Here is an 18,859-nt window from a genome sequence, read left to right on the forward strand (position 1 = left end):
AAAGAAACCAAATAGAAAAGAAAAATGAAGAAAAATAAGAAATAAAAATTATAACTCCTGAAAAAAATAAATCTAATAATAATGTGTTCATATGTAGAAACAATGTTCACGTGTCCAGAAAATAGGGAATGCTATTTTTCTTTTTGCTGAAAATAAACGTGAAGATGAAAAGGAAGTAGAGCATAAACTATACAGAAGACAAAAGTGAAAAAAAAAATATTAAAAGAGGAGGCTCAAGAGTTTAGGAGTGTGACCTGTTGATAGTTGGAGCGCTGACATGGCATCAAGGGTTTAGACGTTTAACGCTGCCTCAGTTACTTGATTTTCTCTTGAGAGATTCCCACGATCATTTGCATTTCGCAAGGCTACCTTTAGTTTTGTTTCCTTTCGTCCTTGTGCCGTTCAAACCACGCGAAAGAGATTAGGCAAAATAAGGTAGAATAATTTGTCAAATGGTGCCAAGAAGAGCTTACTAGCTTAATTACTCCAGTACGGTGGCCAACGGCGACTTGTACATTCCGCAACCTCCAGCTAGCCTTGCCTGCACACTCCATCGAGCATCATTAGCTCAAGGCATCGACCATCCGCCGGCTAAGCATGTAATTCACAACTGTAGAAGCATATCTGTTGCTAAAGCACTCGCTGTCAACATGATTAAACTTGACAAATGCAGGTCATGGGTCGCAGTTGAATTTTCAGCAGTCTGCAGTCAGCTGGAGTTAGGCTTCCTTTGATGAAGCTTTCTGCGTTCGCAGCACTTCGTGCGGGACACGTACTTGTGGACGAAAGTTAATTAGACCGGATTAACACTATGAAATGCGCAGGAACACGGATACCATCAAAGCTAGCGATGCAAATCAAATCATGACCTACTGACGATTTGTTTAAGAGTATCCTCAACATCAATCCAAGTTGTCATAAATAAATATATAGAGAGAGATACCCTCTGTCCTTTTCAGTCCCCATTAACAAGGTTAGCAGGCTTGTCGATCGAGAATCGGTCTTTTCTGTATAGGCATATACGCTTCATCGTCTATATGATAATGATAACACATCTGACCATGGCCTTCATATCCATCTAATCACCGGCTTCTCAATCTCATAATTCTAGTCTCATCTGGGACCAAAAAGAGACCAGCAGAAATGGAGACGAGTACGATTGTGCTGTTCGTCGTGGTAGGATTCCTCGGGTTGGGAAGTACCGTGCTTGGCTTCATCGCAGAGAGCACGAAGTTAACTGTAAGAATCCTTTCAGAATTCCAGTAGCTTCTTCTGTAACTGCTCCTTTCTGATCTGAACCCTGATTTGCGCGCTCGATCGGCATACTTGTGGCAGCGAGGTGACATCAAGGTATCCATGACCAAGTGCATCTACCCTGCTAACCCAGCTTTTGCGCTTGGGTTAGTAGCGGCCATCCTGCTGCTTGTCGCCCAGATCATCGTCTCGGCCGTCACCGGCTGCTGCGGCTGCTGCAAGCCTCGGGGAGGCGGCTTTTCCGGGTCCAAGCGCACCATCAGCATCGTCTTCGCTGTCCTGTCATGGTGAGGCCGTTTGCAGCCCCTGCAAGTCAACGCCTTCAGTTCTTAAACAGGGTGATGGCTGATTGAACCAAGATGTGATGTATGTGTGTGCAGGATAGCGGCGGCGCTCGCGGAGCTCTACTTCCTGCAGGGCGCGGCGTGGAACGCGCCGGTGACGCGCGAGGCCGCCGAGGGCTGCTACTACGCCAGGAACGGCGTGTTCAGGAGGGCGGCCCTCCTGAGCATCGTCGCCACCGTGCTCGGGATCAAATCCTACCTCCTGCTTCGCGCGGCGGCTGCCCAGGGACCGGTAGCCATTCTGGGGACGCCGGCGGCAGGCGAGCCCAAGCACGATGAGATCGCCATGGGACATCCTGTTGCTCCGGTGTACGGGCAGGCGCCGTACGGACACTACCCTCCCCCTCCTACTCAAGGATATGGACACTACCCTCCACCTGCTCAAGGACACGGACACTTCCCTCCTGCCGCTACTCCCGCTCAGCAGCACGCACAAGCAGTGTAGTAGTGCAGAGCTGGAGATCAAGCAGTAAACGATTCTTGTCTCTTTTCCCAAATGTTGGTTGTGCAATCTTGGTGTGTTTTAGATTCAGACATTGTGCAGTGTGTATACCATTACCAACACGATGCTATTGATCTACTCCTGCTTTATTTCGTTTACATCCATCTGATTGCATATTACATCGAGCACATGGCGGACACAGATTCCACACAACCTGTACAATTCTACTGTCTAAATTCTGAAGAGAAGCATCACCTCTGGGAGGCAGATCGCCGGCCACCCAAATCCAGCAGCGCTTCACAGCGCGGAGCCGCAGAAGGGGCAGAACCGGAACTGCGGGTCGACGGCGTGGCTGCAGGCGCCGCACCGGTCCCCACGGGAGAGGAGCGCGCCCGGCTCGCCGCCACCGACGCCGAGGGATCCCGGCGCGAGGAGGCCGCACTGGCGGCAGAGGTAGGCGGGGTCCTTGCCCTTCCACCGCCACGCCGGGACGAAGAAGAGCTTGAGCACCTTCTCGGTCTCCACCAGGTCGGCCGCGCCGCCGCAGCGCAGGCACCGCCCCGCCGCCTCCTTGAGCACCCGCCCCGCCCCCTGCTCCACGCCGCCCGCGAAGAAGAAGAACATCGTCGCGCGCGCCTTTAATTACTGGATGGTCTCGGTTCGAGGATGTCTTCTCGATCGGTTGTCGCGATCTCTGGGTCCTTTTCGCCTCTCGGTTCGATTTCGATCTGATTCGGTTCGAATGGGTGGCAGATCAGTGGGAGGTGTTGGTTTTGATCTGTGCTCGGATTGTTTCGTCCTGGTTCTGGAAAGGGGGAGAACCATGAAAGAGATTTCTCATTTCTGGAGAGGTCGGATTTACCGCTTCAGTTAGAGCAACTCTACGTCTCTACCACACCCAGACCCCGTCCATATAGTAACCTCAGTTTGGAGAAATACAGATGGTCTCTCGAGTCTCGGGTGCCACACATCACTATACTTGAAAAAATAAAATAAAAATAAAAAAGTTTTAAAAAATTAAACTTCTTTGGAAATCAAAGATGATCAGGTATTGTACTTCAAACAAAATATTTTTCTAGAAAATTACTTTTATTGTATCCTGGAAAAAAACAAACTCGAAACGCGTACTATTCACTTTATATTCGTCATAATTTTGTCTTTTTTTGCCCTGAAGACCATGGAAATCATTTCGTTTCCAAACTTTTTTTTACGTACAAACTTGATCATCATTGGTTTCCAGGAAGATTAAAAAAATTAACTTTTTCAGATTACTTTTTTTTTTTTTTGGTCTATGGGGGTGTTAGAGCGAAAAGTCCGCTTCCCCTCAGTTTCCGGGTTTAAAGTTAAAAAACCAATTTAGATACTGCATCGAGTCCTCTTTCAAAAATATTTTCTCAGTCCATCTAGTTTCGCGTCGTGGAAATCCCAACTACCTAGATTGAGCGTGAACCGTATCCGCGAGTCAAATTGACATCCTTATCAGTACTTATACTGCATAGCCAGAACTAAACTACAAAACTACCCTACTAGCGAATAAATAACAAATCAACCGTGCATAGATAGATCTAACAAGTTAATTAAATAACAATTTAACAAATCAGCCGATTCATTCAAAAAAATTAAGAAAGACGAATGCTTGATTTACCAACCTGCTTTGCGAGGGAGCAGCAGCGGCGCCGATACCTACTGGGTCGAAAGGCAATGAATCACCACTCGCATCGATGAACAAGACATGACGACGCAGATGCACCGCGTGCCGACATGGATGTACATCGCACCGGTGATGCAACATCTCGCCGGCATTAGCTATGACCAGATGCGCCTTTTGGTAAGCTAGCAAGCACAAAAGAGGAAGTGATGGCTATTGTGGGGAGTGATGTGTGGTCTGGAGATGGCTAGTCCTCTTTTATAAGGTAGGGTTCCACCAAATGGGTCGTGAACATCGCACACCAGAATTTTGGAGAAACCCGTGTGCAACATTCAAAAAAAGACTAATGCCGGAGAAACAGTTTACACATTTTCACAAATTCTGACTATTGGAAAGAGTGTGCGGTGTGATAATCTTCGCAAGCGGTAAATAACAGGAAAATCGCGTGAGAAAAGTACGCACACAATTCGGATGTTCTTTTAAATATATATAAATTTACGAACTATAAGATACCAAAAGAAAATTTCATATTTAGATCCTAAATCTACTTGTCATCGTCGGGGATGACGATGATATCGGCAACGGCGGCTATCCCTGCGCGCTCTCTGTCGTCCTCGAGTTTGTACGTGAAGGGCACTAGGAGCAACTCCTGCTCCTCCTCGGCCTGCCGCTCTAACACCTCCCACCACTGTAGCTGTCGGGATTCGTCTTCGTCGCTCGCAGTCGCCGCGTCTTCTTCATCCTCCAGATTTCTTTCGCCTTCTTTGTCGGAGGAGGACCGGCCGAAGTGCTCCTCCGCCACCGGAGGCGCTTGCTCCGCCAACGGAGCCTCTTGCTCTGCCTTCGAAGCCTCCTGCTCTACACGGCGGCGCTTCCCCTGCGGGTACTGTGCGGCGCAGGAAAGCCGAGCGATCTTCTTGGTGCGAACCATGACACAATGAAGTGCTTGTCTACTGTAATGCTGGTGTGTGTTGGCACTGTAGCGGCCGGGAGCTTTATGTAGGCCGGTCGAGGAAGCCGACTCGTCGGCAACGCGTGGCACGCAGGAGGAAGGCGAAGAGACTATGTGTCCACGGAATGGGAGGAGGCAACCTCAGAAAATATCTATACACAACTTTATCACGACCAACGGTTTGTGATAGGGAGAAGAAAATAGATGGGCTGGAACAAAAGACTTGTTGCAAAGTAGCGCACACAATTCTCCTTCCGGTACCCGTTTGCGGAAAACTAGTGTAGGCTAACGATTTTTTCGAATCCTTAGAGCATCTCCAGTCGCGTCCCCCAAACGGCGTTTGGGGGACGGCGGACAAGAAATGGGGAAAATCGTGTCCCAGTCGCGTCCCCCAAAGCTAAATAGCGCCTTATTTTGTGTCCGGCGTCCCCGGTAGAGACTCTAGTATGGAGTCTCTACCGGGACGCCGGACACAAATGAGCGCCCACATGCATGCATGCAGCCCCTCGTCCCCACATCGCTAGTCTCTTTCCCCACACTTTCGCCGCCTACTTTTCCCACATGGGGTGGTCCCCTCTATTAAAATGCATGCATCCGGACGTCGTTTGAGGACGCTGGCTCGGAAGGGCCTCTTTTTTGTACAGATTTTTTGTCTCTTTTTCGGCGCGGTCCTAAACGTCCCCCAAATCATTTGTGCCGGACGCTTTTTGAGGGACGCGACTGGAGATGCTCTTATGTGTGCTAACTTTTTATTACGCCGCCCGAATATTTTCGTGTAAGTTGTGTCCGCCCATGGAACTGCTTGAGCCGGCGCACACGATTCGTATTTTGGGAGAAATCGCTTCTTCCTTGTGACACAGGGTCCTTAAAAGACTGGATCTGTACTAATGTATGTACTTTAACAAGACGTTCCTACATCAAGCTGCTGGTGCAACGAGCTGCATTTTCTTAGAGAGCAAAAAGTGCAGTAACCACCTCCCCAAGTGTAGGACAGCTTTGCAACGACGAGCTGATATCAGTATAAGCAACCACCGCCTTTAAGCCACTAATCATTTGACGCTCACGGGTTGTGATCGAATCTAACCTAACAAATGATTGCAGCAAATGGATAAGAAAATTATGCTCCACATTCTCATGTTACCTTGAAAAGAAAATGATACTCCCTCAGATTTATAATACGTGTCGCTGGATCGTATGTATTTATATTTATTTGAGTGTTTTTTTCCTTATTTTGGTCACAAGTATTACTACCCCCTTTCTAAAATAAGTGTCTAACCTTTGTCTAGAAACAGATGCATCTACTTATAGCTATAAATACATCTGTATTTAAAAAATTGAGACAATTAATTTGAAGCGCCAAAATATTTATTATAGATAGAACTGTGTGAACCAATAGAATCATACAGCCTAGAGCTAAGCTACGAGAACAATTGTTCCAGTAACACCTAGTCGAGTGGAACTAGCTGAGTCGAGTGAGGTCGCCTTTTTTTTTAATCAAGCACATCTCTCCTCTTCACCTTTCGACGAGGCACGGCTAGCCAAAGCCGTCCACCCCACCCGAGGCTAGGGCGATGCCGCAACGTCTCACCGCCATGCCCTGTCGGAACTCCCCCTTCGCCAATCTCCTGCCGCCCCCGCCATCCTGTAAAGCCCGCCCTTATTCGGCGAGCTAGGTTGTCCGGCCCTCTCAGTTCCTATCTTTTCTGGTTTCGGTCGTGGGATGCGGTTGAGAAGAAGAGGCGGGAAAAGAGATAGTATTAGGTGGGATCCAGGCGCATGAATCATGTCACAAAGATCTAATGGTGGTTGGCTTGACTAAGCACTAATCTAAATCTTAGCGAGCTAAGAACTAGCAAAACCCTTTTGTATAAATATTTTGTTATCATAGAGCATCTCCAGCTAACCCCGCATATCGGCACACAAAGGAAAGTTTGGGCCGGTATGTGGTTTTGTAGTGTTTTTTGGGCTAGACCAGACACCACATCCCTGGTCTCTAGTCCGTAAAAATTATCGAGGGCCATGTTTTCAACCCACATCGGCCGCTATATACCCCGGTTGGATTGACCAATGCTGGTCAAAACCCTCGGCCCCTCTGCCGCTTCCCCTCCCCCTCTGTCGCACCACAAATCCATGCGTGTCCTCGAAAGAACTGCAACATCACATCGCCATGGTGTCGGGGAGGTCGCAGAACGGATGCGGGGGTGGCCAGGTTGGCCGTGGCCCAAGGTCGAGCGACCGCGTCTTCGCTGCCGACAACGGCAAGAGTAAGAAAATCCACTCCAACGCAACGCGCAGTATGGCCTTACGCCGCCGCCCGCGTTCAACTTCCGGGAGGAGAGCTCCTCCGTGGGCTCGCACCGCACCGCCTCCGCAGGAGCTCACGCATGCTGTGAAAATGGCGCTCGAGGGCGCGGTAGTGCTGGGGTTTGCTCCGGGTGACTACATCGAGGATGCGGACCTCGAGCAGGTCAGCGCGATGTTCCAGGAGAAAGGCGCCCGGTAGGCTCCAGGCGGGTTCGTCGACGACACCCACCTCTCCGGTGTCATTGGCTTGGTGTCAGAGAACAACCATCAAACCGCCAACAAGCAGGAGGAGTGGTGCGAGGAGAAGGATGCACAGAGGAACGTCTTCATCGACCTCGACACCGACGAGGAGGAGTGAGCCGCTACCCGCGTAGCCAGCGCAATCCCCAATCAGCATTTTGGTAGATTAGAATGTCGTGGCGGCGAATTCGGTAGAAAATAGCAGTGCGGTGTTGATGCTTTTGCTGAATGTACAAACTGTGTATGAACTGAATGCAGATTTCTCCCGCGAAGTCTTTTTTTTTAATTTGCAGACTTGTATATGGTATCTGATCTGCACGACGAAATTTCAGACTGCAAACTAGGTTTTCAGTGCATTTCAGAAGTGTATTTGCAGTTTAGATTTAAGGGATGTGCTAGAGATGCTCTAGAACCATGCATGGCGTATTGGCGTGAGGTTAGTTGCTCGATCACAGTCTTCACTTGCTCTGTTCGTCTACCGGCCGTTGCTTGAACGAATTGATGGACGTGTATATACTGTGCGGTATGCCGGTATCAGCCTACAAGTACATACATATCCTATAGCCCCGCCGAGCTCACCGTCGTCGCCACGATCGGGCTCCTCACCGTGTACTTGCCGGCGTCGTCCACCCACGTCAACGACCCATGCATGATCACGTCGGCTTCGGGGGCCTTGTTCTTCAGCTGCCCCCGGATCACCACCGTGTACCTCTGCTTCTCCTGCTTCCCGCCGAACACCAGCCTGCTCGGCACCACGCTCACCGTCAGCCCCCTCAGGCCCTTCACCTTGGCGCTGTAGCTCGCCGGCCCGTCGCCCACGTTGGTAACCTCCCTGGCGAACTTCCTCTCGCCGGCGGCGCCGGCCGGGTCGAAGAACGCGATGAACGACGGGTAGTTGAGGTCCAGCGACGCGCCGGTGCAGTCCACGGCGGCGGCAGGCGAGTGCGCAACGGTCCTGATCTGCGCCTTGGTGTAGTTCATGGCGCACATGAGCCTCACGTAGTCCTCCGGCCCGGCGTCGTACACCAGGCCCGGGTCCACGGCGCGGTTCGGGTCGATGTGGCCGGACCCGATCGCCAGCGGCGTCGCGGCCTCGTTCCCCTGCCCGTTCATGTCCTTGATGGGAGCAAAGGTGTTGTCGGACGCGCTGGCCGTCGTCATCATCGCCGACCGCACCGCCGCGGGGCTCCACTCCGGGTGCACGGCCCGCAGCAGCGCCGCCACCCCTGACGCGTGCGGGCACGACATGGACGTGCCCGAGATGATGTTGAACTTCCCGAACAGCGCCTGCTCCCCGACGTTCTGGATGGTGACGTTCTCCGCCCAGGACGCGAGGATGAGCGAGCCCGGCGCGAGCACGTCAGGCTTCAGCACCGTCGGGCAGCTCGCCGACGGGCCGCGCGACGAGTACGTGGCCACCACCGGCGCGGGCTTCGTGTCCACCACCGTCACCTGGAACTTGATCGACGCCTTGGGCGGGCCTCGGCTACTTCGCTGGATGTAGTGCATCAGCGCGGGCTTGTCCTGCGGGCTCAGGATCACGCCTGGGAACTCGAAGTGCTCCGCCAGCTCCCTGAACGGGTCATTCGTCAGGAAAAGCCCAGCGCGCACCTTCGCCTGCTGCGCCTCGTATATCGCGGAGCTGAGGGAGTCGATGGAGGTGGCGTCGCAGAGCACGACCTTGTCGCGGTTCATGGAGAGCGCGGTGGAGTTGTCGCACGCGTCGAGGAACACCAGCCCGGCGTTCCCTATGCTGGTCGGGGTCCCCGGGTACAACGACTCGCCGATGACGGTCGTGCCGTCTCCGAGCCGGACGATGCCGGAGAACTTCCGGTCCACCGTGCCCGACGCCACGGTGAGCACCCATGGCGTGCCGTTGTGGAGGTACCCGAGGTCCGGGCCGTCGTTGCCGGCCGAGGTCGACACGAACACGCCGCGCTGCATCGCCGCGAACCCGCCGATGGCGATGGGGTCTTCGTAGAAAGGCCTGAAGTTTATGCCAAGGGAGAGGGACAGAACGTCGACGCCGTCGGCGATTGCCTGGTCTATGGCGGCGAGTATGTCGGATGTGTACGTGCCTTCTTCCCACAGGGCCTTGTACACCGCGACCCTGGCGCGGGGCGCCATGCCGCGTGCCGTGCCTCTCGCGTACCCGAAGAAAGACGCGCCGTTCACGGGCGAGCCGGCGGCCGTGGACGACGTGTGCGTGCCGTGGCCGTCGGTGTCCCGCGGGGAGTTGACGGCGATGGTCACGTTAGAGTTGGCGAAGACGCCCTTGTTGAACTTGCGCGCGCCGACGAGCTTCCGGTTGCACGCCTTGGCGGCGTCGAAGAAGGTGCCGGACTCGCAGAAGCCCTTCCACCGCGCCGGCACCGGCGGAAGCCCGTCATCGCGGTAGCTCGCGCTCTCGGGCCAGACGCCCGTGTCTACCACTCCGACGATCACGTCCTCGCCGTACTCAGACGCCTCCCACAGCCCTCCCGCCGCGCTGAGGCCCAGGAACTCGGGCGTGTGCGTGGTGTCGCGCACCACCCTCGCGTCGTCGGGGTAGCACGACACGAACCCGCGGGAGCGGCGGAGAATCTCGAGCTCAGCCGCGAGGAGCCGCGCCGCGAAGCCGTGCATCGCGTGGTCGTAGACGTAGAACATGTCGGCCCCCGGGGCGGCGGCGGCGAGCGTGGACGTGTACCAGCTCTGGTGGCTCGCGAACCCCGTCGGCATGGCCGACTTGTCCATGTGCACAATGTAGGACGCGGCGGCCGGCGTGGTGTCAGCCGAAGAAGCTGGAACGCACAGCGCGAGGAGCACCAACGCCAACCATGGCCTCATTGCGCTACCTACGTATGTTCTACGGTCGGCGTCGTATCGGATACGTTGCTCCGGCAGTGGCGCCGGTCGCTATTTAAACTGCTTGGACATGGCGCGCGATTTGATTTGACCGGTATACCGTATACTCTTGGATTCCGACCCATGCATTCGGTGGTTGACGAGTCCCTGTTGGAACATGGGTATCCTCCTCTCCTCTGCTTCGCCCTCTGCTCGTCGCGTACGAACCATGCGTCGAGGTGCTGGACACTGTGTCGTGTACTGGAGGGGACGCTCATGTTGGCGAGTACTTTACAAGTGTATGATAGGGTATCATGCAGCTACCACTCATTATGTGCACTCTCTTTGTCTGATTAGGCATTACCATGCAACGATTTTGTTATTTTAATGGCATAGATGGTTTTGCTTAACATGGTTAGTACAGTATTATGCATGGCTTGAACTGTTCTGTTGATCATTGGGAAGTGTACGTAGTCTCCGGCGGAAGTGACTGACTACTTCAATAAGAGAACAAATCCAATGAACATGTTATGGATCATGTGTTTCAGTGCATTACTCCATGTTCTTACTTTGAAAAAGGGGCGGCCTGGAATCTGCATATCCGTTGATGTATACACCCTCCTATTTCATGTGTTATGGTTCTTACTTTGAAGATGTTGTATTGTCTCATTTTGATCATGAAAAACAAAACATCCTTGACAATTTCGTTTAACGAGGATATCCTTGGTGAGAATCGCCTTCCTATAAAAGAACCGCATAAATATCCTGTTTTAAGTGGTACATCAATTTTCCATAGTATGTAACTTCAAAGATACATAGTGTGGTCGTTAAGCAAGTCTAGATGACTTGATTTAACGGTGAATATACCGGTTAAAGTTAGGATCCATTTAAAAACGTCATCATGGTCAGATAGCTGACGTAGCATGAGCCTTTGTACCTAGTGCGGCCCTCTATCTCTTTTGTTTCTTGACAAGGTCCGCCGAAAACCTATGTTCAGAGGGACCGATGCCATAACATTTGCAATCATGACATTTTTATGATAAAAATTATTATATAAGGTTGGGTACTGCTCGAATATAGGCGTACCCCCTAACCAAGTATCTTCCCATAAAAACTAAGGCTTGAACTGTTGTATTGATCATTGGAAAGTGTACGTAGTCTCCGGTAGAAGTGAAAGTCTACTTAAATGAGAAAACAAATCCAATGAACATGTTATGGGTGATGTGTTTTAGTGCACCACTCCCCATTACTCCATGTTCCTTTTTTAGTTTATTATACTATTAAAAAGTACAAAGTATTTCAGCTTATTATAAGTCAGTGGTCACATGAAGTCTCGTCATGGATGAACCATCTAAAAATAACTAGCAACATGTATCGTCATTGCATCAAAATGTTAAACGCCGATCAGACCGTCAGCCACATTGCCCCATGCTACCATTGCCATATGATTGCACCCAATATCAATAGTCTAAAGCTCCTCTGACGGCTAAAGAAAGGATCACATATGGACTGAATGCGTAGCAAAAGGGATAACCTTCAGAAATCATGTAAAACTTGATTTGTTAAATATAAAATTATTTCGAACAGTCCAACGGGCCTATAATAAAGCGCACACACTCACTCTAATATGGTCTTTATCCTTTTGCATTTTATTCATTTATTGTTATTTCATTTTACTAATATCCAAGCCTTGTTCTTGACAACCACACAATGAAGTTGGGGACACAAGACAAAAAAATTTGCTTTGCAGGTTACTAGACAAGGCTTGAAGAAGCTTCGCCTTTGTTCCCCGAGAATTTGATATTAAACCCCAAGTCACCCTTGTGGGGAAAATTCTCTTGTTACAACACTCTGCACTTGGAGCCCCAACGAATTGGCACACTTTCTTAGTGTCATGAAGATATTTCTGGCGCTGTTGCTGGGAAACAAGTAAGCAACATCACAACTGCAATTTCCACGGGCGTAGGACATTCTCTCGCGCTGCAAGACTTCTTCTAGCATCTTGCAATTTCCCAAGCTTGGGGAGGTTGCACCACTGTGAGTTCTTCTTGTCCTTTTAGATTTGCAAAGTATTTCTCTTTGTTTTGTTTTTGTATTTCTAGTTCTTTTGTTTTAATTTCTTTACTTTCAGTTTTGTCTTTACTTTTCTTATACACAAAAAATCATAAAAATTAGTGTAGTTTTACTTTTATTGCAATATGGGAGGTCAAACTACCAAGCTATGTGACTTCACCAATGTCCCTAATGCTCAATTCATTGTTAATCCTATCACATCTCCTAAAATAGAAGTTCATTCTTTTGAAGTTAGTCTTGGGCTAATTAATATTATTGCTAAAAAAATATAGTATGGTAGCAGAAGAGACACAATTGGAGGAAGTTAAAATGCTTAGTGATAAAAATATTGAACGTCTACTAGATCTTGATAAGTGTAGTTTGAATGAACTCATGAATCTCTTGCAAAAGTTTGCTAATGATCCATCTTTTAATGTTTATCAAACATGATTTGGTTCATACATAGATAATCATGTTATCAAATAAAAGATAGAAATATATGATAATGAAGCTATGATACCACCAAAGCTTGTGGATGCTTGGATCCCCAAAATACTAGTTACTATTGGAAAACATTTATATCATGATAGATTTAGGGTCAAGTTCTTGCATCCTATATAAAGAATTATATGATTTTCTTGATATTCATAAGAAAATGAAAAAATGTGATATTGATCTCTTACATGCTGATTGAACTACATATGACATTTTTCCTTGTTAATTTTATTGTTATGGACATGGGGAGCAAGACCTCTAGTTCTATAATCCTTGGTAGGCCATTTTTTAGAACAACTGGTGTGGTCGTTGATTCCAAAGAAGGAAATGTCAAGTTTCAATTTTCACACAAGAAGTGTATGAAACATTTTCCAAGGAATAATATAATGGTTCAAAGGCACAAGTGTCCTCATGAAACTTTCCCATCATAAATAAATAAGATATGAATCCTAGCTATATGGCTATAAAGAAAACGCTTTATGGGAGGCAACCCGGTATTTTTCTTTTAATTATGTTTTCTTTGGTCTTGTAAGAGATTATTTCTTTTGAATTTTTTTGTGTACTTTCTGTAGCAAGAGAGTTAGTTTTATTTTCTACTGTATCTAGTAATAAAGAGCGAAGTTTTACCCATCTTGGATGTTTTCAAGTTGCAACGCGTATGGGGAGTTCCTGAAATTTGCACGGTGTTGTTTAGTGCTTGATTTTTCTGATTTTTTTGGAAACTCATAAAATCACAAAAAAACCACTAAAGCTTCATCTTTGCGTCCTCTACAATCAAAAAATAATCAAAAAAATCCTGACATGTTTAAGGGGGTTAAATAAATTTTCTGCGCTGCTGTTATTTTTTGGACAAATTCCGCCTTTTTTTCTTTAAGCATTCTTTTTAGCCTCAATTTGATATATTTTGAATGTTAGCAACTTAATACACTCTCTGTACATCATATACCAAATTTTATTTCAAAGTTTTATGGCATCATGCATATTAACTTTTGTGCCCACTAATGTTATCTCTCAGAAAAGATATGGGAAAGAGTTTTGTGGTGAAGTTTTTTTGCATGGAAGGAAGGATCATCGAACAATGATTCATCTATATAATGGTCAACACCATGAGCTTGGTGATGTCCCATGGCACCCCACTGGACATATCAAACTCTCGGTTTGCACACCTTCCAGCTTTGTTTTTTTAGCACCATTCTACTTTTGCGTAAACTTGGAGTGTCTATGTTTAGTTTTTATGTTTGTTGATTGCATTTTTGTTTGGAATAAAGAGACCACCACCTGTAGGTATACTTAATTAATATGAATGAGATAATGGAAAAAAATAAAGTAAAGTCTAGAGGGAAAGGAAAATAAAAATAACAACACAAGTAGTGCACATGGTTCTATGTTTCATGTGCTTTGATTGAATGGTAATTTGCTAGTGCCATATTTTTGCTATATCTTCTTTGCGCATTGATGGTTAACTATGAGTTAAAGTGTTCATTAATAAACGTGTAGCATTATGGACACTATGCATTATTGTGACTATATACCAACTTTCCAATGGCCAAAGAAAAGAAAAAAGAATGAAGGACACAAGCAAAGGCTTATTGTATCCATAAACATTGAGCCAAATTTCTCCATCAAATATCCACCAAACCTACATATGTAGCAAAATTCTATTCCAAGTATAGTATATATGCCATGCCTTTGCATTCAAAATTATACTTCATTTTAATGTGCAAATTAAAGCTCATGGGAGAGTATCATTAACGACAATTATGATTATCATTATGTAAGTTATATGTTTGACAATTTATGAGTTGGTGTTAATTAAGTTAAACCATGATGTCATGGAACAAGACATTCAACATTGAACCATATTAAGTTGTTGTCACGAACCTTTATTTATGCACGCCTATTGAAGCGAAATAAAGTAGGTTATCATGTAAAAGATTCGAGTGCATATATGTTAGAGAAAAACATTGGGTCACCAACCAAAGCCATGCCTAATTATGTGGAAGTTTCAGCATGGACATCCTCGATCATCTTTTATAAGTTAAAAATACTATTATTTTAGTATTGCAAGAGGAGTCCATTTGTCTGTCGTCCCTGTATATATGGCCTTTGAAAAGATTTCAAAAATCTCCAAGGGCACTTTGTGCAGGAGGCATGGAGCTACCCCTGTGTGAACACTTGGTTAAAACAATATGTATACAATGAAGATCAATGGTAATTCTAAGTTAAGTAACATTAGATGTAGGTACTATTGACTACGAGGCATGAGACATCCAACTTGTAAGAGGTCAAACATATAAAACCATATTTTTTTCAACACCGTTGACATGAGTTGCATAATAAAAAATTTATTTTCTCTATTGGTATCAAAGTATTGGCTTGTATACTCCCTGCTTACTTTCAATTTCCACTTGTTCAAAAGAAAGATAAATAAAAGTTCTTAACTACACAAGCAATTGCATGCTTAATGTCCATAGTACTTTAATTTGTTTTTACACATTGTTGAACATCTTTGTAGTGAAAAAAAAGTATGACTTCATATCTCATTTTCTTATTTATGTTCATTAAAGTTTAAATCATTAATCTTGTGGTCTAATACTTGTTATATCCAATTAGGGAACAAACTTCAATGTCCATGTTCAGTTTTATCACCTTCATATTCGAGGACAAGCATGGGTTAAGCTTGGGGATGTTGATGCATGTAAAATGCATGCATGAACTTTCTAGTTTATTGCCACATATTCCAACATATTTGCATGTTATAAAATGCTATATCCATATTTTACATTGATTTTGGGATTTTTAAATGATCTCCTTTTATTGGTTTATAACTCTACAGATCAGGAAACCCTTGTTTTGAGTATTTTTTAAGTTTTAGGGACCTTACAAACTCAAAGGAGCTAGGATTTTCTGGCGTCAATATTTTCCCGAAGAAATAATATGAGAAGAAGAAGCACACGAGGGGACTCATGAGGCCCAAACGACCCAGGTGGCGCAGACCCTACACAGCCTGTGCCACCCATGCTCGTTTGCCCCTCGAGCATTCGATGTCGTCTGTCTTGATCTCAGATTGACGAGCATGACCTAAAAAACCACTATATAAAGAGCCCCAGAGGCGTTCTCGCAAGGAGGCGGTGGAGAAACTCAGAACCACGAAACAGAGGCTGAACGAAGATTGAAAGGGAAACGTTGCTGGAGCCATCCCCGGTCGCATCTCCACCCTTTCCAACATCACCAACACCGCCACCATGATGAAGAGGGATTAGTACACCTCTAGACTATGGATTTGTCACAGTAGTTTGATCTATCTCGCTCTTGTGCTATGTTGATTAGATGGCATATGAGATGCCTATCATGATTATGGCCATATTATATGATTCCTATGTGGTGGATCATTAGTTTTACTGGATGATTTATGATATCTGAACCTTTATTGTGTTCTTCATGTATTGATAGATGCATATTGTTTCCCCGTTCTTTACTACATGTTATGATCTAACTTGTATACGAGAGCATGTGTGGGGGATGGTGTGTATTAGATGGAGTAACATGGTAGTAGTAGTGAATTGTGACAAAAACTTAATATGGTTTTTACCAATTCCTTTGTTACCTCACTAGGGAGAAAAAGAATGCATGTGCTATATAATTCTTAGTAACGAAAAACTTTGTTTACATTCATGGATACTGTAAATGGTCAGTTGTGATATGTTTTAATGCAACAGTAGCACATTTGTCGTTCAACATCATGTCAAACTACTTAAGGCTATACTCTATTAATTCTTAAATCTAGATTGCATGGAGAATCCCTTTCTAGTGGAGTATAAGTAAGATGTGTAGTATCGTGTTTTTGTTAGGACGTGATGCCCATATGAATGCTTATCAAGACACATAACGAAATCTCATGAATATTAAGTTATCTATCTTGTTCTTAATGCCACCACAACTTATGAGAGAGTAGACAAATGAACCCATGATTCCCGGTCCATATTTAATCATAAGAAACACCTTTTATTTGCTTTTAGTTGCTTTTATATTTTCTGCACTAATTAAATCCAAGAATACCAAACATATATTTACTTCTTGCAACTACAACCAAAACCCAAAAATACTTTACTTACTTGCATTAATTTACATTATATTTTTATTTTACCTTTCTGAATTTTATTTATTTATTTTTCTTTCATTTTACTAATACCAAAGCCATGTGCTTGACAACCACACGATGGAGTTGGTGGCACAAGACAAAGAAACTTGACAAGGCTTGAAGAAGCTTCCCCTTTGTTGCCCGAGAGTTCGATATATATTGAACCCCGAATCATCCTTGTGGGGAAAATTTTCTTGCTACAACACTCTTCATTTGGAGTCCCAACGAATTGGCACAATTGCTTAATTTCACATTAAGATCCATTTGAAGATCATGCTCCATAAATGTATCATCTACGTATTACAAAATAGACACACAACCATCAACTAGATGTGGGATGAGTTCATTTACTTGTCCATCCTTTCTAGCACGAGCAATTATAATTTCTAACATATCTACAAGTATTTTGAAAAGAATAGGAGATAGAGGGTCGCCTTGAAGTAGGATTTTTTTTTTTGGGTTGAACATAGTGACCTATGTCATCATTCACTTTAATCCCCCACACTTCCTCTTTCCACAAACTTCTCAATCCAATCAAACCACTTAGGATCGAATCTTTTCATACGCAATGCTTGTTACAAAAAGGATCATTTCACTTTGTCATACGCTTTCTCAAAGTAAATTTTTAACAACACCCTGTGTCTCCGTCCAATTTCTTTCTACGAAGTTCCTGACAGTTTCATGAAGAATAACAACGCACTCTAATATATACCTACATGCCATGAAAGTTGTTTGCGCAGGCTGAACAACGGTTTCAACAATACTGTTGACGTCACTCATCCTAATTCTTAGTGAATATTTTAAAGCTAACATTAAGTAAACAAATTTGAATCGTATTTTCTTTCTTCGGAAGAATAATAATCATTCCGAACTTTAGATGGAATAATGGTAGATCTCCCTTGAGAAAGCTAACAAACGTATCCATCAAGTCTCCTTTCATGATATCTCAGAACTTCGATAGAACCCGACGTGAAACCCGCGTTAGTCCAGGTGCTTTGGTTTCACCATTTGCATAACGGCGTCATGTACCTTTTTTTTTTGGGTAAAACCAGCCGATTGCTGCATGTTCCTAGTGATGGGGGAAGAGCAGATTCGCACACAATTATCGTTGCCGACTGACTGTCAATGGCTCTATGCCATGATCAGCTCGAGCAGAAGAATCCGTTCTGGAGACAATATAATTGTAACGTGGCCTATCGGTTCAAGTATATGTAGTTGTAGGAGTATTATGGAGCTCGGAATCGACCAGACAGTGATGCCTATCCAACTGAAATGGACCCATCCATAACCCTCAGCTGATTTCGCGCGAGTTTTTCTGATTGGCAGGCATATATGCACATTAGTATTTTGTTGGAGAACCGCTCGTGCAAGCATGCATATACGTTCATTTTGCTGTATCCGTTTATTGACCACGATTACACACAATCATCCACGGAAACGACCCCATGCAATGCAAGGCCGCACGCGCGCGTACGTGTGAAGGCTTTCTTCGAGCTAGCTAGGCGCTTGCGAAATGCTCCGGTAGGGCATCGCCGTCTGGAGGGAGATGCTTGCGGCCGTCGTCTACCCATCGCCGGCCTGCGTAGGGCACCTCTGGTTTCGGGCCTCGACGACGACGGCGTGGCCGCTCTTGGTTCCTTGGCATGTACCGAGATATTTCCTTCTCAGGGCGCACCGGCTGGTGGCTACGTATGTACGGTCGTAATGCTGGACCGTGACCTGCGATCGACCTGTCTGTGACGCTCACCGGCTCACGCGCGCGACAGGAGCGCCCGCATTCACCGGCGGTGCGTGCAGTGCAGAGCGCAATCGGTCATTGATCTCTCGCCGTCGTCGAATCTATCGTGCACGGGTGCGGTATTACGTTGTGGCGCGAGGATGCAAAATTAAGCAATCTAGCACGCGATAGACATGTGCATGCATATGCAATTATGCATGCGTCGTTTGAGATTTTCAGATTTGTTTGGAGATTTAGAATGCCTGGAATCTCTCTACTTCCTTGCGTGCAACTTGACCTACACCGGTACTCTCTTCCATCAATGCATTAATATATGGATTTAATTTGTAATGCTGGATTTGAAAGGGCCATAATTCTCGGAATAAATATGGGACTAACAATCCTTTTGAATGTGTGAATCTCTATCGACGATATGTTTTAATA

The 18,859-nt window shown here is 46.1% G+C and overlaps 3 protein-coding genes across 3 annotated transcripts; 1 reads left to right on the forward strand and 2 right to left on the reverse strand.

The window, feature by feature from the left end:
- Window positions 1–1,019: 1,019 nt before the first annotated feature.
- Window positions 1,020–2,189, forward strand: LOC124705672. The gene is made up of 3 exons (XM_047237374.1): window positions 1,020–1,239; window positions 1,336–1,541; window positions 1,635–2,189. Exons 1-3 carry the CDS (start codon window positions 1,144–1,146, stop codon window positions 2,041–2,043), a joined length of 711 nt encoding a protein of 236 aa, XP_047093330.1. The 5' UTR covers window positions 1,020–1,143; the 3' UTR covers window positions 2,044–2,189.
- A 148-nt stretch (window positions 2,190–2,337) lies between these two features.
- LOC124707410 lies at window positions 2,338–2,664 on the reverse strand. Its single transcript, XM_047239055.1, has one exon. It carries the CDS (start codon window positions 2,662–2,664, stop codon window positions 2,338–2,340), a length of 327 nt encoding a protein of 108 aa, XP_047095011.1.
- Window positions 2,665–7,484: 4,820 nt separating this feature from the next.
- On the reverse strand, window positions 7,485–10,013 carry LOC124705388 (subtilisin-like protease SBT3). Its single transcript, XM_047237118.1, has one exon. The coding sequence runs from the start codon at window positions 10,011–10,013 to the stop codon at window positions 7,743–7,745; it is 2,271 nt and encodes a 756-aa protein (XP_047093074.1). The 3' UTR covers window positions 7,485–7,742.
- Window positions 10,014–18,859: the final 8,846 nt, after the last annotated feature.

Source organism: Lolium rigidum, chromosome 4 (genome assembly GCF_022539505.1).
Source record: "Lolium rigidum isolate FL_2022 chromosome 4, APGP_CSIRO_Lrig_0.1, whole genome shotgun sequence".
Taxonomy (NCBI): domain Eukaryota; kingdom Viridiplantae; phylum Streptophyta; class Magnoliopsida; order Poales; family Poaceae; genus Lolium; species Lolium rigidum.

Coding starts and splice junctions, on each gene's coding strand:
- LOC124705388 (XM_047237118.1), bottom strand. CDS start 10,013: ATGAGGCCATGGTTGGCGTTGGTGCTCCTCGCGCTGTGCGTTCCAGCT.
- LOC124705672 (XM_047237374.1), top strand. CDS start 1,144: ATGGAGACGAGTACGATTGTGCTGTTCGTCGTGGTAGGATTCCTCGGG. Junction 1,240..1,335: donor CAGAGAGCACGAAGTTAACT/GTAAGAATCCTT, acceptor TACTTGTGGCAG/CGAGGTGACATCAAGGTATC. Junction 1,542..1,634: donor GTCTTCGCTGTCCTGTCATG/GTGAGGCCGTTT, acceptor ATGTGTGTGCAG/GATAGCGGCGGCGCTCGCGG.
- LOC124707410 (XM_047239055.1), bottom strand. CDS start 2,664: ATGTTCTTCTTCTTCGCGGGCGGCGTGGAGCAGGGGGCGGGGCGGGTG.